The sequence below is a fragment of the Perca flavescens genome, chromosome 6 (genome assembly GCF_004354835.1).
Source record: "Perca flavescens isolate YP-PL-M2 chromosome 6, PFLA_1.0, whole genome shotgun sequence".
NCBI classification, from domain to species: Eukaryota; Metazoa; Chordata; class Actinopteri; order Perciformes; family Percidae; genus Perca; species Perca flavescens.
The window spans coordinates 32,355,202-32,379,254 of record NC_041336.1 but is presented as its reverse complement, the minus strand read 5'-3'; the positions used below and the strand labels follow the sequence as shown (position 1 = coordinate 32,379,254).

The 24,053-nt window shown below is 45.5% G+C and overlaps 1 protein-coding gene across 1 annotated transcript; it reads right to left on the bottom strand.

Moving 5' to 3' along the window:
• Positions 1–294: 294 nt before the first annotated feature.
• On the bottom strand, positions 295–22,893 carry gask1a (golgi associated kinase 1A). The gene is made up of 6 exons (XM_028580744.1): positions 22,615–22,893; positions 9,359–10,420; positions 6,952–7,389; positions 3,413–3,535; positions 2,241–2,344; positions 295–1,675 (listed from the first exon to the last, which is right to left on the bottom strand). Exons 1-6 carry the CDS (start codon positions 22,615–22,617, stop codon positions 1,471–1,473), a joined length of 1,935 nt encoding a protein of 644 aa, XP_028436545.1. The 5' UTR covers positions 22,618–22,893; the 3' UTR covers positions 295–1,470.
• Positions 22,894–24,053: the final 1,160 nt, after the last annotated feature.

Genomic DNA, 24,053 nt, shown 5'->3' with positions numbered 1-24,053 from the left:
GTTGCCCACATGGCCACCTGTCTTAAAGGGGAAGGCTCGGCCGGTAACAAAAGATGTGACTATCGCGAAACAAAATATCGTGCAGACCTAATCTGAAGCGTTTAAAGACTCTATTTGTTCATTGTTTATTTCTAGAGAAACACGACAATGTATAAAAGGCTCCATTACCTTGTACCTCACGTTATGGCTCCGTAGTAGACGTTTTTGTAAAAATAGGCTAACGATTGTGTCATCACCACGTGACTTTCTGTTGCACAGTAGAGGAATTACTGTACAGTACACGAGAAGCTCGCAGGCAATCGGGGGGGGACATGGAGGCATACAGTCAAGGGAGAAGCCCATAGAGTGTCCATGAAATTATCAGAACAAAATTTTTCAGCAACGTTTTGATGGATTGGAAATACTTCGGTATGTGGCAAGTGAATTTATATGAAGTAACATTTATCCACGATCCACTTTATCCACAAGATGATGATTGAAATTTCTCTTGGCACAGCTACTAGAAGTCTTACAAATATAGACAGGTTGCTCATGTCACATCTACATTGTCAAGCTCAGTTTGAGGCTGCGCCATCACCGGAAAAGGGCTTCTAATAGACCTCACTGGTCTCCATCGAAGTCTATGGCGTCGCTGTGTCTATTTATTTTACTCTCTATACCTAACCAGCAAGGAAAACAGGCTCCACCCTCCTACAACCGCGATGGCTGCACCTGATTGGACGAATGCTGCTCGCGGATTTCAAAACTGACCTTAATGGCGGCTCGTCGGGATACAATCTATTATTTTTATATCTACAAAGGTCACTCAAGATTTTCGTCAGCTTTTGAGAGGCGGCGAGCTGAGGCGACCACGCCTCATTTGCATAAAGTAGACTGGATTCAACTTTATGTAAATGAGGAGCGGGCAACTCGATGCCTCAATGGCTCAACGACTAGCTAACATTAGCCGCGTGCTTGTGCGTATGTATGTGTGCTATGTGAGAATCTGGGACTAATGTAGCTGTGAAAACGGAGTTTCAGCCCTGACCCTAACCCAGTACTAACCAACAAACATATGACACTTTTAATTAACACTTGGTGCTGCAGAACTCGGCCGGTGCCTGGCTGCTAAGCTAACAGCTAACTTTTACATTGTGTCATGCTGGCCCTGCCAGCTTTGCCTCCCACTCTCAGGCTTGGAGGCTAGGAGGAGCATTTCTGATAGTTTTTTTCTCTTCAAGTAATAAACATATTAATAATATCACTTCTGACATCATTTTTGACAGGACGGCCTTTTCTGAGTTCAGTTGGACTTTAAAATATAATCTCACCACTGTTGGCTTTTAGAAGGCAGTGATAGGGTTAGGGTTCGGGACCCTGAGGTTGTCATTGTTGATGATGTGTTTCTCCTGGATATCCAAACGTGTCCGCTCTGCACCCCTGAACCATTTCAACTCTCGCTGATGTGTGGAGCCTGGATGGCCCAGTCGGTCACAGGTCCCTGTTGAGCTGCAGCTTCCTGTCTCTGATGTGCTGGAGGAGAATCTGGCCTCTGCGCTCCACAGTGTGGATGAGGGGCCTGAGACCGCTGGCCCCGCCTCGGCTGTCCCAGAACTCCCTGTCTGTGTAAAGGGAGCGTAGAAGGAGACTGTGCAGGCAGCCTGACTGGAGCACCGACACGGCTCTCTCTGGAAACCTGACAACACAAACAGCATTAGATGTGATGTTCTGTCGCTTTGATGCAAACAGGACTACAGATGTGTAAAGCCTCTCCAGCAGTAACACTACAACACCATGTCCAGTGATTGGCCTTCATGATACAATATGCCATGGAACTAGCATTGTTGGCAATATTAAAATAGTTGATTTGCGCATTTGCGATTGACATCCTGTTTTTTATTCAGGTTCTCGTCCAGGCTTAAGATATTAAGAGCATTTTATGGAGCGGCTTAGTAATCCTAAGTGACAGACAAAGGGGAATTTCTATCAGACGGATTCCTGCAGCATATTGAACAGCAGGCTAACTGAATGTGCACTAATCTAATCAGACAGACATTGTAACAAAGCCTAACAAGCTTCCAGTGGACCTGTCTGAGCTGCTGATGTGAAGGCGGCCCACCAGGGAAATATCTTGTTGTCTTTTTCTTTTTTTTTTTTTTCCTGAAACGTTTCCTTACATCAGCGTTTGTTGGAGCTGGATTAAAGCCGCAGCTGTGCTCAGATGCGCGTCCTCCTGCTTTAAAAGAATGCTCTCTACTCACTCATCAATGCCCTCCACCAGCTGGAAGTTGAGGTTGTTGGTGGACTGCTGCGGTCTGCCCGCGTTGTCTATGAACACCAGTCTGGAGGGATCTGCCTTCCTCACCTGAACACACACGCACACGCACACACACACACACACACACACACACACACACACACACACACACACACGTGCATGCACACACGCACGCACACATACGCACATAACCCAAGCACTCATGCACGCACACACATGCACTGTGTCTCAGTCCAACATCATTCAATCCAAGTATTACCACTACACTACTTACTACTGTAAGATGAGATGTTTTTAAAGATAAGATAGACTTTATTATACTATCTGTCTGGGTGAATACTCAATTCTCATTGGCTGCATGGTGTCCATAAAAAAAGGGTTATAGGACACCTACTAAATAAAGGAGTTCTGGTGGAACTGACTGTTTACCGTTCTAAATTATAGACCTTTTTCCCGGTAGACATGTTGACATGTCATAGTAGGAAAAGCACAGGTGTATTCAGAACCATTAATGATGGCTGCATTCCACTCAGGAGAGGATCTGGTGTTTTACTCTGAACTGACTTTGGTTCACTGCGGTCACGTCTCCCCTCCAGCTCACTGTTCAGATCTCTCCTTCGGGCTGCGGGCGACAGTAACGTTACACACGGATCCTTGTTTTTTCAAAGTCTCGATATAGATGTGGGGACAATGACGTGGCTGATAGCTAGCTCGACTTGTTGATGAACATACTGTCACACTATACATTACTGATGTAATTAGCACGAGCTTTCACAATGAATGCGTGTGCAGGCATGCGCCAAGTATTCATTCTTTGCTCTGTAAATACAAGCAGAGCTGCAGTAGAATCATTTTGGATGAATGAGGCCAATTATTCCCTGAATGTGCCTCGGAGGAGGAAGACATTTTGACACGTCATAGGAGTAAAAGCAACAACAAAAACAAGATATCACGAGTAACGATTGAGAACAGTTTGGCGTGGCAGGAGAAACAGTCTGTGATTTAAGTGTTTTCAGCAACCCAAAGAGCCGTGAACTGTGACTGGGAATGAAGAGAAAGAGCCCAAAAGGCCGTGTCACGCTTCGCGACATCCACCCTCCGTTTCCTGTCTGTTGGAGAGGATATGACATCAGTGCTGTTGTGGGTGACACCTACCAGGATGTGGACCAGCAGCAGGTCCTCGGTGCTGCCGCACTTGGCGTGCAGCCGGTTCTCCACACACAGCTCGCCGGGCTCCGGGGTGAAACCACAGCAGTACCTGTCCAGCCGGTCGTTCACCTGCACCAACACACACACACACACACATACACACACACACAAGACTGAGACTGGTCATCATTAACAACATTAACATTCACAACATTAAAGTACACATCATTACTGAGAGATGACCAAAACTATGAAAATAAGAACAAGCTGTCCTGAAAAGGAACTATCCTGTCCATCTTTCAGTGACAGAACCCAATACTAGCAGCTGCAGTGTGTGTGTGACTGTGTGTGTGTGTGTGTGTGTGTGTGTGTGTGTGCTGCTGTGCACCTCCTCCACTTTCTCTTCTCTCTTATTTGGTGCTTTCAGGAGACTTCTTACCCTGCTGCCACATTCCACCCCACCCTGAAGTTGGCTAGATCCTAAATCGGATCTGCTAGAATGGTCGACAGTTAGGTTTAGGCATGCGGAGTGGGGGAATTGGTTGGGGTTAGGGTAAGAATACCAGGGTAAGCCAATCAGAGGCAGGGGGGGGACACACATCACTGGGACCAAGCTGCCATCCATGCTGAGTGTGCAGAGATTTGGTGGATTTCCCTCACAGCTGCAGCAGAAAGTGCTAGGTAGCGGTGTGGAGCGGTGTACCTTTCATTTAGAAAACCTTCCCTCAGACTGTCAACTTATCCTTAGTTCCCCTGTGTGTGTGTGTGTGTGCAGGTGTGTGTGCGAAGGTATGTGGTGCGTGTGTGTGTGTGTGTGTGTGTGTGCAGCTGTGTCCTTCCTGTGCCTCTGGTGTTTGGTTGCCTGCTATCAGAGCCCAGCGAGGTGTTGAGGGAGCCTTAAGGAACAAGTGTTGGGAGGCTCTCTGCAGATCAATAGAGCCTATTAGAGCCGGGCCCTGTTACAGGGATCGACTTCTGGCAGCCTCAAGGGTTATTCATATTCAACCCCACACACACACACACACACACACACACACACACACACACACACACACACAGTAGATGGGTGTTGGACACATTCCGTCTCAGTGTGCGGACAGAACAAAGCAGGAAAAAATTGCTATAGTAGGCTGTATAATCAGTGACAGGATGCAAGCATGTGTGAGAGAGCAACGTGAAATGTTCTACAGTACTGCTGGTGGAAGACAGAGCCTGACACAAGCTCATTTACAGTGTGTGTGCCCAGATATGACAGCAGGACTACATATATGAAGGGTACAATGCTAAGACACAGAAATACAGCCGGCTGTTCAGAGGAGAAAGACGATATCAGGATATCATTATATAAAAAAAAATCACCTGTCAAAGTAATAGCAGATCAGTTTTTCATCAATCACTCAACTGAATCAATCAATCGAAGTTTTTTAAATACTTCAATATCCATGAGTCTCAGCCACCATCGTCGGTATTTATGGGTACACCCACAGAACATCACATTCTTTAAAAGGTCCAGTGTGTAACGTGTTGTTTAGTTGTTCACAAAACAAAGGCACGTTCACAAACTTGTCCTTTTTCATGAATATTTACCACCACCATCAGTTCCAAGTATTCCTATTGGCTTGAAATTTTACATTTGCACTCGCATGAACTAGTGTAGACGCTATACCTATACGATATTCATGGTCCATCTTGAAATACGTTAGCCGGTAAGGGACATACAGGACATACTGCTTTGGCATTTTCGCTGTCACATGATTAAACTCTCTGGTGCTGCTAATGCTGCTAAAGGGTATCGTAGCTTCCTGGCCCTGGCAAGTTTGAAGAAGGAAACATGGAGGACCACGTCTTCAAAATCCAAATTTCAGGAACAGGAGTCTTCTTCTTCTTCGCCCAGAAAAAGAAAAAGGAGATTGAAAAGAGCAAGAGACCAGCTTTTTGAAGCGTGAAGGCTACCGTAGCTGTAATACGTACTTTGAACTGCGTGGTGAGAGAGTTGATCGCGATATATGATCTCAACGCCAGATGGGAGAAATTCCCACACATTGGACCTTTAAAGGGAAGCCAGCAGGTTGGACTTGGACAGAGAGGAGTGTAGATGATGCGCTGAGTGAGACGAGCCAATGCAGGGAGCAAACCGTACCATGAGTGTAGCAATGGGAGGAAGTTCTGACGGAGACGAGTGGCTTTTTATGGATAGAGTTCAGCCAAAGAAAATCCATCCATTGTCTGGAGACTGGAGACCTAGGCCTCATTGGAAAGGGAACAGTGATAATACTGACTACCAGGAGGAATGGAAAGTTATTATTATAATAATGTGAATGCAACTTCATCCAGTCCGTTGACTAAAGCAACAGAGAGGGAAATTGGAAGAAAAGAGACTGCCAAATTGCTGAGTAATAGAAAAATGCTGATATCAGCAGCAAATACGCCTACGTGCTGATCGCTTATACCAGGAATGGAATCCAGGTTGAGAGTCAGTGGCGCCGGCCGGATTCTATATCACAGTACACACAAGATCCGCCCGCTGGAGCGGTTTACTGCGCCAGGAATCAGCTGTTCTTATAATATTTAATGTGTATAAGAGTGTGCTCCTAGCGTACTTTTATCATATCATGACCAGATCATGAACATATTTTACTGAAGCAGAGAGAGAGAGAGAGAGAGGTTGATGTGCTCAGAGCAGACAGCTGTCAGCGAGCCTGTACAGAGATATGAATAACCTGATTTCTCTGTGTGCCATGTAAACAGCAAGTCCCCAATATGATAAAAAAACGGGATAAGCCTCATAACCCCAATATTCATGTCCATGTTAAAGGACAAATCTGGCGCAAAATGAACCTAGGGGTTAATAACACATGGGTACCGAGTTTGACCGTTCTCTGGGATATGTTTTCATGCTAATCGAATGTGACCGGTTTTAATTAGCGCTAATTAGCTTATAACGCTAGTCGTCAGGGCAGAGGTTAAAGTAAAAAGAAATCTCTCTTTCTATACCACTAACAAGGCTCAAAATAGCGCCACACTTCCACGGCAGCAGAATGAGGGTCCCTACATTCAAACCGAAGCATCGAGAACTTTGTAAGTGTACAGTTTAGAAAGACAGTACCGTTCACGTATACAGGCGGGCGCCATCTTGGGGAAGCAGTCACGACCAGTCGAATGGCGAACGCCGTGTAGCGGCACTATGTGTCCTGGGCCTACATATCCTATCCTACAGACTAAAGAAAACATCTTTGTTTGGTACAGATTCATGCAAAAATCACACTACGTGACTATCGTACATTTTTATTTGCGTTTCAATGAAAATGAGAATATCGTGAATCACATCGCAATCGCAACATCAGTCAAAATAATCGCAATTTGACATGTTCCTCATATCGTGCAGCCCTATTTAAGGTTTACACTTTTCTCACCGATCCTGACTCCGATACCTTTTCTCGGATGGCAAACGGTTATTTTCCGCTCCCCTGTGACTAAAAGGTGATCCGACGTATGGGTTGTCGGTGGCTGTCTCTGTCCTGGAGGAGGAAAGAAAGCGATCTTACCTGTAATAAGAAGTCGAAGAGAGCCAGTCGGCCCCACTCTGAGTGCTGAACTCCCACGCAGGGCGCTGACCTCAGCTCTGCCTCCGACCCACAGCGGACCTGCAGCAGCTCCTGGTACTGGGCCCAGCTGAGCGCCACCGAGTTCTGGTCGTTGTCTGGGTCGGCGAGGTGCTGGATATCTGGATCCCACCACACTACAGGCCGGGGGACGCCGCTGGTGTATCGGTACGGCAAAACAGGGCTGTGGAAGGTCCGGAGCACCGCAGGGAGACTTCTGTTGAGCCCCAGCACCCGGTCCAGGTGGAAGGCTAACACCTCGAACCAGTCATCGGGCCGTTTGATCAGGGAGCAGTGGCCCTGCTGGCAGCGCTCGGCCGGGCCTTCTGGATGTCCTCGGCCAGCTGCTCGCTCAGGGCCACCCCTCTGCCCTGATGGCTGCTGGGATGGACACACACTATATAAGGCTTTACTTTTAGTTTCAGTTATTAAAAAGAAAAATGTTCAGTATTAGACACCACAGCCAATATCTTGTGCCTCAGCTACAGTCATGAATATGTCTCTTAACTTACTGTGAATGTACATTAAATGAGTTAGTTATAACACCAGGGGCCTCATTTATAAAACTGTGCGTAGATTCTATTCTGAAAAATTTGCGCAAAAAAGTCAGAATTTTCGTATGCAAAAACAATATTCTGATTTATAAAACCTTGCGGCGCACACCAGTACGCACTCTTCTCGTTATAAATATGGACGTGCGTCACCTTATGCGGTCCTGCACGGGAGGGGAGAGCAAGGTGTGGGAGGATCTCCTGCCTCTCCCCGTTGCTGGCAGCCCCTCGCCGGGCGCCGCGACCGGCTCTGGGTCGGTTTAGCAAGAACGGGATTGTTGGGTTCAGGAAAACAAAAACTGGGTTAGGTTCGGAAAACGGGCATACCATCGGAGTTCACCAAAACGCAGTCTCCAAAACCTTGGGAGCATTACGCACGATCACACGTGTGGTCAAAAGTTTGCGTAAAAACATTTTTACGCATGGAAATTCTTTATAAATCCCGACTATTGCGAGGAATGTTGCGACGACAAATTTCACCCTGCTTCACGCAACTTTTTCTTGCGTAACAGGTTTTATAAATGAGGCCCCTGGTCTGCACCTCAGCCTTCTGCACAGCTTGTCTTATCTGGAACAACCTGCACAGGTTTCTATTTTTTGGTTTCCAATCATTTCTGTACAGCATGCGAATCATTTAGCAGACCCATGGCACCTGCTGGATTGTATAAACCAACATCAAGTCTGCATTGTTTCTTTCATCCGTTTAGCATTATCATTTCATAGTGATTCTATTTTTATTTTTTTTATTGTCAACAAACCCCAGAAAAAAGGCAATACCATCTGACTCCCTTAGCCTGTCTGGGGCAGTCAGCTCTAACCCTTATTAAATATGATAACACATATAATGTTTTTTAGCAAAGCTCAACCGGATTCATTTGTGGCAGCAAGACGGTGTGTGTGTGTGTGACAGGCTGCTCTCTAATAGCACAGAGGAATAAGATGGTTCAGGCTTTGGATGGGCAAGATATCGATATTATATCTATCGTGATATGAGACTAGATATCGTCTTAGATTTTGGATATCGTAATATCGTAATATGACATGAGTGTTGTCTTTTCCTGTTTTTAAAGGCTGCATTACAGTAGAGTGATGTCATCTTCTGAACTTACCAGACTGTTGTAACTGTTCTATTATTTGCCTTTACCCACTTAGTCATTATATCCGCATTACTGATGATTATTTATCAAAAATCTCATTGTGTAAATATTTTGTGAAAGCACCAATAGTCAACACTACAATATCGTTGCGGTATCGATATCGAGATATTTGGTCAAAAATATCGCAATATTTGATTTTCCCCAGCTCTACACATTACTGTTTTCATTGGATTTGCTGACAAAAATAAACATATACAATGTATGTGTATATATAAATGAATATCAGCAGCCGTATCCTGCCTCATGTTTTCTTGTAGAAACAAGTCTGTGATAAGGACCGGTACAAACCCGACACATTAAATAATATGCAGGCCACAATGCAATCGCAGTATTAATCAGATAGTATTAGAAAGTCATATATGTTTCTCCAATCATTCAGGTATATACATTATGTGCTTCATGTACTTCATGTCGTGGTTGTGTTTCTCCATATTGTAATTCCAGCTCTGCTGTCTGTGACACAGTAGGCTGCTGGAGAACCAGGAGTGGAGGGAAAGAGTTGCGTCATGTGTGGCAAAGACAAGCTCCTATAAATAAAATGGACCTGACTAATATCTGTTGAGTCCCCGACAGAGCCCAGAGCTCCTGGTCTCTGTGTTGGACACTGTGTGACATGCAATTGGACAGAGTGGCGGAGTGTACCTGCTGCAGTGCAGGAGGATCCAGCTCCACCTGGAGCACCTGTCCGTGTGCGGGCACCCTGGCCTTACTGAGCACCTCTCCCCCAGCCAGGAGCTCCATCTTCTGGATGTCATCCTCGCTGAGCCAGGGGAGAGGCCCCAGATCTGGACTAATATGCCTGATCCTCCCGTGGTCGGCGACTGGGAAGTCCTGCCCTCTGAAGCTGCGACACCAGCTGCCGTCCTCGGCTCTGGACGAAGCCTTCTTAGGGTTCCTCTCGGCTTCAGAGGGATCCTCTGAGAGATCAGGGCACTTTTTCAGATCCCCGGAGGGCTTTTTCACGGCCTGCTGCTCCTTACCCACTCTGTCAGATTTCCCAGAGTGCTTTGCCGCTCGTCTGTGTTTTTCCACAGCTGGCTGTGCACTCGTATGGCTGCCATGTATTTGTGTCTTTGTGTGTCTGTCCTCCTGTCGGCCTGCGGCTCGTCTGCCACTCTTCGGGCTCTCTGCTGGGGCAGGGAAATGTGCCGCGCCGGATCTGCTCCTTTCAAGATAAATAAAGGTCTGTGCCGCGTGCTTCGCCACAGCGCTGTGGTTGCTGGCCTTAATTCTATGCCTTGGCCCTGTTCTGTTGACTGTAAATTGCGGGAGACGGCCACGCTGATTGATGGTTGAAAGCTGGATGGCGCCTGCCATCCCTTTTCTCTTGGAAGCGGTGCCTTTGTTTTTGTGTTCGCTTCTGTGTAATTCTGCGTGACTCCTCTCTTTGAAGCTGTTTCTGTTAACGCCGGCAGCGTCCCCGGAAGGTTTCGGCGGCACCGAACGTTCGGTCGTCTCTTTTCCAGAGCTGGATGTCCAGGCCCTGTGAGCGAGGGGCTCCGTGACTCTGAGCCCGGGTCTGAACCCCCCCCCGGCCGAGCTCAGGGCTCGCGACGACCGCCAGTTGGCGCCGGCGTCGGCACGCGGCAGAGCAAGGGGGAGAGTCATGGTCATCACAGAGATGGCGAGGAAGAGGAGGAAGAGCGGGGAGAGGAGGAGCAGCCATTTCTGACCACAGCACAGTTTTGAACACACTTGCCAGGCCTGGAAGAAAAAAAAAACAGACAAAAAGAAAGAGAGAAGCAGCGAGAGAGAGAGAGAGAGAGAGAGAGAGAGAGAGAGAGAGAGAGAGAGAGAGGACCATGGTTAACATGCAGACTCCTGAGGGAGTTAACCAGAGGCTGGCTCCAGGCAGGCATGATTCACACTCTGCAGTTGAGGGGGGGGGGGGGAAGAGAGAAATGGCACATTATTCTGTCCTGTGAAACCACAATAGTGGTGTGTGACCTTTGAGTGTGTATTACCCAAAATAGAAATGCGAGAAAAGCAGGAATGTGGTGACAAAGAGGGAGCAGAGCGCGAAAACATTCTGCCCGTGCTGCACAAATCGGAATATGTAAGCGTCGGAATACGGAGCTTGTGTTTCCGCTGGCTCACAGCAGAAATGGATCCACCCGAGGCCAATGCGATTGGGACGTGCCCATAATTCAGTGCTGCCTTCTGAACGTAATGCAGAGCACCAGGAGAAAGCCACAGTATATCACACATATATATATATATATATATATATAGTAGCCTGTCGCTGGCCAACGTGGCTCGCTGTACACTCACGGCAGGCTCTATAGAAGTGAGGCTGTGTAGTACATGACAAATAATAGAAGCTAAATAAAGCCTTTGAAAGAAGTATTCCGGAGTATTCCTGTTGGAAGAAGCCTCTACAGCAACGCTTATGGCCGTTTTACAGTAGCCGCAGCCAAGCTGGCACGCGCCATCGTGACGTCAAAGTGACGCAGATCTTGCCGGCGCGCCAGGATTTATAGCGCGCGAGCACAGGTCGCGCACCACTCTTTTTTTCACTTCTTCTCCTAGTCCGTAGAAAGGGCAAAGTCGGTAGCCTTTCCTCATTAGCGCCACCTCTGGTCAGGAGAAGACTGCAACTAGTGTCGCGACCACCACGCGCAGGTATGAACAGCTACGGGCGATCCCACGACGTCACATTTGCGATCGCCAGGTTGGGAACGGCCAGTGTACTTTACGCTTCAGGCCGGCTGTACACCGGCTGCGTGAGCGTGAGCGTGGCGTTTCTGTTGCGTGTCAGCTGCGTGGATTTTTCTCTGTCTCTACGCACCAGAAACGTGTCTGACGCGGCGCTGCTGCTGCTGCTAGCCTTGTCTGGACACATGTATGTTTCCCCATTGATAAAATGCAATACCATGTTAAACATAAATACATACTGATCTGATTACAGCGAAGACAACGTCAGCAGTATTGACGGCAAAACAGGCTACAGGATATTTCGTTCTGTATTGAAAATCGATAATTATTTGTTATTATTTTTTAAAATTACATTTATATCTGCATTTATGTCAAAACCTCGACACTTTCAAACATAAAAATGTCATTTATTAATCTTATTCATTTCTGTCAAAATGACAGTTAAACATCTTTTCCTATTCTATTTTGCCTGAAAAATCGGCCTCGGTCCTATTTCTAGCATGCACGCGTTTTCGGCGCGGCTCGAGACGCGCCTGAGATGTGCGTGTCACGCAGGCAGTGTGCACACTCTGACCTGTTGACACGGGAGCCGAAATAAAAACGGACACGCCACGCAGCTGACACGCTCCCTAGGAGTGTGCAAAAAAAATCGATTCACATTCGTATCGCGATTCAAGCTCTACCGATATATATATATATATATATATATATATTTTAATTGTATGTCTACTGTAATCACATGCGAAAAGTAACTACATTTGCATGCTGTGAGTCGTTTTTTTAACCGAGAATCGTTTTTAATCGAATCTTGAGCCTAAAAATCAATATAGAATCGAATCGTGACATTTTCTGAATCGTGTGCCCCTAAAGCTCACAGGCAGTGTGCAGGAGGCCTTATTCTGTGTGACGGCAGCCGTCGGAACACAAACCACCAATCCGACGCTTCCCCTGCAGACAGGGTGGCCTGCACTCCGTGTTCAGTGGAAAGACAAACAGCAGTGGAGGAAGCAGAGAGCATGTATCCCTAGAACGAAGCTTCCTTTCATTCCAACTAACTGGAATCATGCCCAAACAACGCGATCAACTGAAAGCTGAAGCCAACAGTGCAGCTCCGTTTGAATGCCCTGCTTTGAGTCCGGAGCCGTAGGTGAAGCCGCTTCTCCTCTCTCTCCCTCTCTGTCCTGCTTTCATGTGAACGCATAGTGAAGGAATGTTTCAGACCCTTGAGATGTCTTCCCCATCTCAGAGCTGTTAACAACATTCCCCGATCCGTCCACCTGTGAATGGATCCCAGTGTTCTTCCCCCTGCAGCACAGGCAGCCTGTGCTGAGAGATGGCCACTTCGCAGTGGGGTCCAGATGTGAGACTGGCTGTTATGTGTTAACACTCCAAAATATATTTAACCATTGTAGTTCCATGAGGTGGACGTCTGCAATGGCAGCGCCGGTGCTTTGCAAAAGGCTTCACAGTGAATACTAATCAGCCCCCCCCATCGACCAGAGGCGCTACATGGAGCCAGTGAATGTCACGGGGAATAATTACTGATGATTGCTGCGTTTAGCGGGAGCCTTTTGTGAATGACACTGAATAAATGGGATCATTGCTGACAGGGTTGGCAGCATCTACTGACCTCTAAATGGCTTTTTATATATATTTCACATCACTGGGTTGCAGTTTACAGCCTGACTGCCTGCCTGGCCTTAACTCCACTCCAGTTAACATCATCTGGTTCTGTTTGTTTGCTGCCCTTGTTGTCGGGACATTGAGATCCGCAACCATTCGTTAATTCATCAATTAGTCGATGGAAAGAAAAATAATTTCAAGCATTTTTTTTCAAGCAGAAATGCCAAACCTTTGCTGGGTCAAGTTTCTCAGATCTGATGATTTAGCTACGTAGCGTATGATAGTAAATGGAATATCTTAAGGTTTTAGATAGTATTAAGTTAGTTGCAACCTGAGCAACCTGAAAAGACTGACCAGACACTTCTGTCAGAGCAAAAATCAGTCTCAGTGATTCTCACCAAGATTCAACGCGGTCATAAAAACATAAAGGGCTCTGTGTTGAGACCTGACACAAGGACAAATCCGTTCTTTTAATATTCCTCCTTTTCTTCTGTCCCAACTGAGGGCTGCGGAGGAGGAATGCAGCATTAGGCCAAGACATGCAATAGGTGTGTGTGTGTGTGTGTGGGGGGGGGGGGGGGGATTTCTGAAGACAGAAAACTGTCTCATTACATCGAGACGGAGTGATAAGTCAGTTTAAAGAGAGATGCACACTGACTCTGTCCAAAGTGTATTCATCTGGCAGAATCCCAAGAGAAAGGACTTGAAACTGCTAAAACATACCAGCTGGAGGTCTTCACAACAACGACAACAAACCTAACAACCCTCCACGGGAATACCAAAGGGTGCTTTCAAACCCTCAACCTAACCCAAGATAAAAGAAATGAAAAAAGCAAAGCAACTATAGCAAACTGATGTACCAAGACGTAACTGTTGATTCATTTCCTGCGGTGTTTGAGCCTGAGGATGATGAAAAGCCATGAAAGATGAAAAGTAAAAGAGTTGAGCTTTCCAGATGGCCTGATACCTTTCAATGTCTCTACAAAGAAAATAATGAAGGTAATGGAGGGGAGGATGAAAGGTCCTCGGCGTTTCAGAACGGTGCAGTTGTCATTTTCACACCCAGCGCCTACGTTGTTGCAAATGCACTGCACCCATTGGTCTTAAAGTGCCCATATAAGAAAAAATCTTTTCTGGGATTTGGGGTGTTATTTTGTGTCTCTGGTGCTTTCACACGCATACACACTTTGAAAAAACTCATCCATGCTGTTCTGAGTGAGATACGGTTTCTGAATGTGTCCTGCCTTCAGTCTCCGGGTGAGCTGGTGAAAATCTGCACGGCTTTCTAAATCACTAGCCGAGACGAGGAACCTAGGGGGCTAACCGTTAGCATGCTAGCTCGTTCTCAATGGCAAAACACAGCTACAACACACACAAATTCACCCTAATCTACAAAATAAATTGTATAGCAAAAGTTCGAAGTGTGCCCTGGTTTAGAAGAATTCTCCCGGCTAATCCTGCCTTGTACAGGCCGAAGTTGGAGAAACAGCTAGCTAGCTGATGTAGTCCTTACCTAGCTACTGCGCATGTGAGACTGACAACAAAGATGTCTCAGTCTGTAGCTAAAAACTAACTCACTCTAACCAGCAAAAGTGGAGTTGGACATGCCCTAAATGCACCTGCGCCATGCACTTTACACTAGGGCTGGGCGATATAGCTGAAAACTGTATCGCGATATAAGTGTTTCATATCAGTCGATATCGATAATTATTGATATTTTTTATGACCTATTTAAAATAAGGACCAGGAGAAAAATATATATTAAATTTAAACATTTTTATTTTAAACTTAACCTTCCTCTGATTATAATCCCTTCAGTTATAAAGCAGGAATGTCAACACAACCATGGAAAACACTCAAATAATTAAAATGTAAACATAGGTCTAAAATCACAATGAACACTTAACAATTATCTCTTAACATTAAGGTGCAAACTTAAAGAATGAGTAAGAAATGCTTCATAAAGTGTAATAAAATAGTGCAAAATGTTAAATATAAGAAACCTGAGAAACTATTTTCTGCAGGTTTAGTGCTAGGTTGGTAACCTGGCTTCTGAACAGACATGTCTGCCTCCGTTATTTCTTTGTAGTGTTTAGTAAGGCGCTGATGCAGAGTACCGCTCCATGGTGGTCTGCTGCTTGTAGCGTTTAGTAAGGCGCTGATGCAGAGTACCTCTCCATGGCGGTCTGCTGCTTGTGCGGTGTAGCAGCTGCAGATGTTGTTGGACGTTGCTGGCGAATACGGCTGTGCTCCAAAGTGTGAGCGCGGCTAAGGTGGTAAAACAAGTTTGTGGTAGTACCAGTGTTGGTGGGGACGACGGTCTGACGACATTGGTCTGTCTACGGTCACACTTATAAAATCCCCAAAAACTGCCATGCTGACTTTTGTTTTATCAACAATTTCCTCGCTCGCTGCGGCACTCACTTTCCACTTATCACTCCACGCCGGTTCTGTTATTGAGGAACACGAGACAGTGATGTGGCGCAACCAAACTTGATACTGTTACATGATTGGCTGTTAGAGTGTCACTCCCTACGTTGCTAGGTTACCAGAGAGCGAGTGCCTTTGTTCATGCAACCAAACTTGCTTCACAATCTCTGGTTTCTTTCGATGAAGAAAAACAAGTTATCGAACATTTTATCGACCGCATTTTCTATTGATATTGATTACGTGTCTATCGCGAGACATATCGTTATCGTTTTATCGCCCAGCCCTACTTTACACCATTCCACATCTTACGTCATTTTAAAATGTCTGTATTTGCAATATAGAGGGGAAATCCTGCTGTAGCTATCGGGTTTAAATAAACTGAAGGCTGAAGGCTAAAGACTCATAGGGAAACGTGTGGATGACAGATTCTCCTTTAAATCATGAATCACCGAAACCATTTCTTAATTTCAACGCTGCAAAATATTTATCTGTTAACTAGTTTTTCAAACTGATTCATCATTCAGTTGAAAAACTGCCATTTTGTTGCACCTTAGCCTGACACATGCATTGACACAGCTCAGAACTATGCTATTAAAATCGCAGCTATAACAGACAAGAGGATGTGGTGTCGATACAGAAAGCTACGATGGAGAAAGGAAGGAAGCAATAAGGTAGTAGCCCAACAGCAAACACACACACACACACACACACACACACACACACACACACACACACGCACACACACGCAAATGAATGTTCCCACAGCTGGTAATATGCAGTTACACACAGAGGAAAGCATACAGTATGGACTCCATCTGGTCAGTCCTTTACAGAAATATTTCCAAGTATGGTGGACGAGGATTTATGTATTTCAATACAGTCCTGTGAATATGCCTATATCTAATGATTTCCACACTGACGCTTCCTGAAGAAGAAACCTTACACTGCTCTTCCTGTTGAGTGAAATGAGAGCAGTCCTGTCAGCAAATTTCTCCTCTGTTCACTCTGTTATTGCAGAGGGTTTTTTTCATACTATTTGGATAGTAGATTTTGGAATGAGTATTGATAACATTTCTGATATTGTAATTAGTTGTCTTGTTGCAATTGTCTTTGTCCAGATATGATCACCAGATGCTTCCATTCCAAGACCCAAGAGACCAGGATCGGATTGCAAACGAGTTGCTGCACTACCAGATGCTGCAGGACACACAGATGTCTCTGACACCGGTTGGCAAAAGGAGGAAGAGGAGTTCCACCACAGGGACATGGTATGGGTACACTTGAGTGAGCAGAGGAGCTGTGTTATTTCACTCAAAAACCACAAACGTGACCCTTGCACTGGGAGAATTCCCAGTTGGCCGGTCTGGATCCAGTTTTTGGCCGTGATCATAGTTAAGCTATATCATGGATGCTGTCCCTGCTGCCTGCACTCGCATCCCACTCTTTATTTACAGTATTTACGTTTCCCTGCAGCCCGCCGTTCTTTACGTTCATGCAGCCCACTACAGAGTGCAGCCTGGTGATTACGACATCATTATGTCTCGACTCCTTCAGTCCTCAGGCGGCAGCACCTTGCTGCTGTACGTAGCGCACACTTTCAGTTTATAATTAATATCTCTGCTGTCGTGGCCGGGTTGGATCCGTGGGTAGAGCAGGCGCACATAGAGGTTTATGCCTCGACGCAGAGGTCCAGGGCATGTCTTCCCCCTCTCTCTACTTTCTCACCTAGTTGTCCTGTCCATTAAAGGCGGAAAAGTCCAAAAATATTATCTTAAAGAAATTAAAAATATCTCTGCTGTCCAAAGTATTGATAGCACGCTTAGTACATAATTACACATGAAGTGGACTTGAATTGAATTGTAGACCATTTATCTGTTTCAAAATGAAGCAATGACATGCTACATCAAGTTTCCATGGTAATACAATTCATAAGAAAGGTTTATAGATAGTCACAAGCAGCATTTGAACTAATCCCTTAATATTGATGAGTTATTGTGTGTAATATCACTCCTAATAAAAGACTATAATAAGACAAACTACATAATTTTTGACCTGCTCACTTTATTACAATAACACCACAACCAGTCGTGATTAATTTAAGGTTTGTCTGTCTTTGGAGAGGCTTTAGTTATTTCAAAACTGAAATCCATCTGAATAATTTTCCACTGCCCTTGACTTCCAAACACTAGCTCAGAATAAAATAAGTTTTTCAGGCAGCCACAGACATCTTTTTCTGTTCAGAGTGCCAACCCAACCTCAGCTTGGAAAGTGAACGCTGTGTTAAATAGCTTTGTTGTGAGTGAACCGACTTGATAAAGGAAAAGAGGATGCGGTGCTTTATGTTCCTCGTGTCTGTGTGTAGAATGAAGGCCAGACATCAGATCTCAGCTCTGACAGAAACTGTTGCTCCGTATGGCTGCAATGGGAGTGTGGTTCCAGCTGGTCCCCACTGCACATTCCATTCTCCTGAGAGGAAGGTGCAGCATGAGAGTCGGAGAAGTGGGGGCCAAAAGAAAACCAAGGCGGACATTTCGAAACCATTTGAAGGAACACGCTTCATTTGGGCAGGGGCCAAATCACCAATCATCCAATTAACGAGTGTAAATAATCCACAGACCCACAGCCTCTTCACTTTCTAGTCCCTTTGAAGGCCAATGACTATGCAGGTCACCCAAAGATGCATTAGCGACATCACCCATTGGTTTGTGGATTTGAAGCCGCGAGTTGGCATTTTGTCCGTCGCCATCTTGTTATTTTGGAGCCAGAAGTGACCATATTGGGACAAAAGGGTGGGGCGGGGCTGGGCAGGATGACGTTGCTAAGCCAGTGTTGTGTATGGTCTCGATGGCGCTGCGCTAACGTAAACGCGAAAGAGGGAAAGTTGCCGATTTTGTTAACCGCTGCAGCAAGTCATCCAGCGGTTGTTTATCGGTAAAGGGTCTTCAGGTACTGGTGCCGTTCGTCAGCATGTCCGGCAGTACACAGAGCTTTACCCTTAAGTTATCAGCTAACCGTAGCGCTAGCTAGCTTAGCTTTGGTTGGCGAGATGCTATCCAACGCTGAATAAGACATTTTAAGGCTCTGACACGCCAACCCGCCGGCCGACCCTCGGCAGAAAAGGCAGTGGGACTGATCAGTCTCCCCGAGTTGGTCAAAAAAAGTGCCTCGGAACATACCGAAGCAACGCCAACTTGAGCGTACGTCCTGCGCGTGCGCGAGATGTAATACAACAACAGGTGGCGCTAATCTGTATTGTTGCCCAAAAAATGAAAACTGGCAGCTGATTGGACGAACCCGCCATGTGGGTCTGGCTTCCAGACCATAATGGCGGCTCGTTCGGAATACGATGAATGAATGAATGAATATATTTCATATAAAAAAATAAACCAAACATCAAAAAAAATTTACTAATAAGTTAAATAAGCAAAACATTCAATAAACAATAAGTAACATTAGCCAACGTAGACATGTCTGAAAAGGAGTAGGAAGAAGTAAACACTTCCTAACCCTGTTCCATAACTCAGTAAATTAATATTATTATTATTTCATTTACCACACATTTATGTCGATCTCGTAATAAATAGTTTGAAAATAGTTCACTGGAATGTGTTTCTGAAATTTTAAGCGAGAAATAGGCCGTGCAGTTGCTGAATCGGTCTTCATTTCAGATCGACAAAGGTCAGTTTGAAAGATTTCCGTCAGATTTTGAGAGGCGTTCGTCCCGCTCGTCCCGCTCGTCATTTCTGGATTAGCACTCCACCAATCAGATTGGTCGTTGAGTCCGACTGCCCGCTGGCCGATTCAACGAGTCAAATCGGCCCAAATGAACGCCGACGGCTCCTCCGGCTGACGACGGACTCGGGTCACCGACCTCGCCATCCGACGGCCGATAATCGGGTTGGTGTGTCAGCACCTTTAGGTGACCAAAATGTTCCAATAACCTTTGATAAAGTGAAAACACTGTGAGATGGTGAGATGTCAAGACCTGCTTACCCCCTCGGCTGGGAGAAACCTGGCCAGCAGTGTCAGAATAAATTCCTTTGTACCACTTTTAAACAGACAGAAAGACGACCCGATGGAAGGACAAAGATCACAGGCACCAATGGACTGACCGACAGACAGTACAGCAAACAACCTTAGCGTAGTACCCCACTAGTATGCCACAAAATGTATTCAGCTCATTTTTTTTTTTGCATTTAAATCCAGACTTTGCCCCTTGCACCTTTCTTCTCCTACCTCAGATACTTTTCCTCTTATCCCTTCTATCTTGTTTAGTTTTTGTCATATTCGGATATCGCACTGCCACCTGCAGATGCAACCTTTACACATGCTCAAGTGTGTTGGAGCGAGACGCTGAACACCAGGGTTGCTCTGCTTTACAGTGTTCCACTGCTCCTAACGCTTAGGATGGGTTAAATGCTTTGGTCACATTTCACTACGTTTTGCTGTGTAAAATTGAATGTGACAATAAAACAAGGAGAGAAACAGACAGTAAAAGTCTACACAATGCTCCCTCTCCTTGTCTGAATGCTTTAAAGAAAAAGGGGGAACACAGTCAGAAAAACCCATCATAGCATAGCGTTTTATTTATTTATATATATATATATATATATATATATATATATATAAGACCACCACTGAATGTAAACACTGCTGTGCTACAACACTTCTCCCAGCCTTTATGTGTCAGTCTGTTTATCCCCCTCTCTACCTTCTCCTTACCCCTGACTGTCTCTCTTTCACCAACCTCTGCTGAGTTTGTTTAAACAAGTAATACTGCACATCATGAGTGTTCAACGATTCACACGCCCCCTCCACACAGAGAAGAGCAGCAGATGGCCGTATGGACAGTGGAAACCAGAAGAAGTGGGAGGCAAAGCGCCTCCGAAATAGGCTTGTGCCGATTGGTGTTCAGATCGTATATATCGACGATTGAATGAAGGACGTGCGATTGGTTTTTCTACGCTGATATAAAGCAATTTTAAATTCACTTTCTATCAGAACTTTGTAATTTCTAAAATCTGTGCCCTACTGTTCATGGATCTGAGACCTGATGGGTTACACTGCTGCCCATTAACATCCTGAAGATACTGGCTTAACGACTAAATACAGGAGTCATGGCTTTGTTTAAAATGTGCTTCAGTTTCCCCTCCAATCATTTGGCAGGACGCTGCACCTTTACAGGTGACAGAAGCTGAGATTTCATAACGCTCCGCCCTGCTGGATGTGTGTGTCAACATGAGTGGGAGGGTGAACCCACTCATACATGTGTTTGTGTGTGTGTGTGAGTGTGAATGTGTGCGTGTTTACAGGAGGTTGTGTGTGGGTAAACGAGCGTGCATTAGGGCCCTCCGGGCCAGTGTGCTGCCTCAGGCAGAATCAGTTATGTCACCCAGAAACCTGGTCTATAATGAGGCAGAGATTTCCTGTAATTTAAAAATTACTTGGTTTATTTAACTGAAAGTAATGCACATGTTTGCTTTTGCACATATAATATCCATAATAAATGACAGAGGAGCTGCCCTATGCGTGTGTGTGTGCGTGCGTGCGTGCGTGCGTGCGTGCGTGTGTGTGTGTGGAGGCTGTGGAGAGTAGCCAAATCACAAAGAGAGAGAACTTGGAGAGATAACAACTAATTTCTCAGCCAAGTGAAAAGATAGTAATAGTTAAATAGAGTTAGAGTGACTGCAGAGCTCTGGGTCCTAGTGCCAGGTAATTCAAACATAGTTGTGGTGTGTGTGTGTGTGTGTTAGTTGACTCCTCTCATTGCCATAATGTTAGGGAGTGTGAGGCTGATATGGACTCAATCAGGGGGATCAGTTGGAGCCTGTCTAGCTTCTCTTCTCTCCACATGCACAGACACACAGACGTGCAGCACAGGAAGAGGAGAGCCCAGCTGAGAAAGAACACAAAGACTGACTGTACTGTGGTGTTTGTGCCCAGCACTGAATCCCAATGTGGGCCCCGTAACTGAAGAACACTGGTAGTTAGACCTGACATCTGTTGTGTTTCAGACTTAAAGGGAACGATAGCAGCGAAGGAGCGGCAGAAACGTCCACATCTCAGTCCATCGGTCACTTCATTGAATGAAATGTGCAACAGCACATTCACCTTCTATTTAGTGAGAAACATTGCTAAACGTGAGAAGAGAGGAGAATGGGCAGAGAGTTTTCCATGTGGCAGCTGAACCCAGGAGTCGGTCTGCTCAGCATATGGAACCAATTAGAAATGTGAGACTACAGGGACGGCTGAAACACACATGGTAGTTTGGGGATAGCAAAACACGCTTATTTTAAACACTGAAGAATGCAAATGTCAGGCGATGTCAGTGTTGGGTGTATACTTCTGTATGATATCAAACACGGCATGGAGTCACAGAGTGAGTGCATATTTCCCTTCCATTTGTTATTTGAGATGACTAAAGTCTAGAGATAGATCGACTGATAGAATGTCAATTATTCTGTCCATCACTTTCTCAATTAGTCATTTCATCTGTAAAAACGTCAGGATTTCGAACAATGCCCCCAAAACTACTTTAAATTGCTTATTTTGTCCGACCGAAACACAAACACAAAAGGTTTACAGTGATTTGAATGGGAAGGTGCAACCAGACAATGGTTTTTTTGGCCGATCAACCCATTGATTAGTCGGCGAATCCTTTCACCTAGAGTCCTATTTATATGCAACACACCAAATGCTACAGCTCCAGCAGCCGGGGTGTTTGAATGCGAAGCGAGTCCAGCTACATCAGGGATCCAGCTGTTTGAAAAGAGCTGAGACAATGTGTCTGCTTCCCTACTACCCCATTCATCGCCATCCATCACCTTGGATGGACTCCACTGGATTAATCTACATTCAAACAGCATGAAGTCATTAGTCGTAGCAGTACTGCCTAATATATAACAATATATAATATCACATCACTTTAATACTTTAAGTAGGCTACATTTGGCTGATCATACTTCTGCACTGTTGCTTCAGTCTGATGTGGTATGAATGAGTTTGACTTAGTTTGTTGTAAAGGTACTTTTATTGAAAGGTATTTTTCTACAAAAGATCTACAACTTGTATAATCTTGTCACGTGAGCTAAACTGTAATCCATATCGTTCTGGGGTGATAGAGAGACTTTTAACTGCTGATATCAGCAGGTCCAGGATCAGCCCGGGCTGCTGCAGAGAAACGGGCTTACCATGGTTCATCTCCCCGGTCGGGACATTCCTCTGTAGCCGCTGGAAACAAGTCATTTAATGCAGAGACATCCCGGGGACCGGACCCTGGAAGCCTGGACCCTGGACCCTGGACCCTGGACCCCGGACCCTGGACAGCCGCTGGTCCTGAAATTGTAGCCGCGCGCGCCCCTCAGCAGCTTTAAGTCTGAAAAGTGTTCCCACAGTTTAACCCAGCGGTTCTTCTCTCCGCCGCACACCGACCATTGATCGACAAGGCCCCCGGGGGGAACGCGAGCGTCTGGAAGGCTGATTTCAAAGTAAAAGCCCCTGTGTTTACAGAGGAGTGAAATAAGAGAAGCGTTCCTCCTCCACACCGCAGCGGGAACAGCCCAGGCTTTATTCAAGGAGTTTAATATGTCTGCACATTTTGGGAGGGGGAATACAAACACTAATATAAGCATCTTTTCCCATCCGCATGCCAAATGTGAAGTTATTATCTTTATTATGGAAAGCAAATATAATGCTATGCAACCAAACAGGAAAGAATCCCATCACACGGTCTCTCTCTCTCTCTCTCTCTCTCCTGCATGTAGAATCATACCGGTAGAATAACTTAACTCTTGTGTTGTCTTCAGGTTTTTTTATATTCATGGTCAATAAACCTAATTTATGACATTATACCTAGTTTTTGAGTTAAAACCCCCCAGAGATCATAAATTATTTTGACTAATAGTTAAGATCAGAGGATGTTGAGTGGATCACAGTTTTGAAACCATTTAAAAGAAAAAAAAAATTCAATAAAACACCCCAAATTTAATGGAAGAAATCATTAAATTTACCTGCGAAGAACGTTGTAGCCACACAACGCACACGCATGCATCCGTGTTATTTTTGGGGGTCAATTTGGTTGAAAGAAACCCATGTTTCTGATATTAAAAACTTTAAAAACGGGTCGAATTGGACACGAGGACAACACAAGGGTTAAAGCTCACCCCTCTGTGTGCAGCCCCTCCCATCAGACCAGCACCCAGTAACATGTAGCAGTACCAATCATTTCATCCTGATGGCTTTATAGAGCACCACTCTGTCCTTTGAGATGACACGCTGTGAAGCCAACAGATTCCCACTCCCATCACGTAGAGGTCCAGTCCATAGAGACCTGCCCCTTCCTCTTTAGCAGCACTGATGTGCCACTGAGTCTGAACCTCCAGCTGCTCCACTGAAGCCCACAGATCAGACTGTGGTTGTGCTTCCAGGTGGGATTGAGCTATCTCTGGATTAAGCTCTGCCACAGCTGTGGCCTACAAGCTGTAGAAAGGGTTAGGGTGCCCTCTTGTGTTCAACAAGGCGTTTTTATCTTTTTTGTCCGTGCACACCACCGGTTCTGGTTGTCATAAGCCGAGTAGATACTGCTGGAAGTCAGGTTGCCAAAAGATTGAGCTACGTTTTAACGCGTCCA

What these genes read in the sequence shown, in the direction of transcription:
- gask1a (XM_028580744.1), bottom strand. An exon ending in TCTTCGACTTCTTATTACAG is followed by an intron (nt 3,536 to 6,951) that starts GTAAGATCGCTT and finishes GTGTTGGTGCAG; the next exon opens with GTGAACGACCGGCTGGACAG. An exon ending in TGCTGCTGGTCCACATCCTG is followed by an intron (nt 2,345 to 3,412) that starts GTAGGTGTCACC and finishes GTGTGTGTTCAG; the next exon opens with GTGAGGAAGGCAGATCCCTC.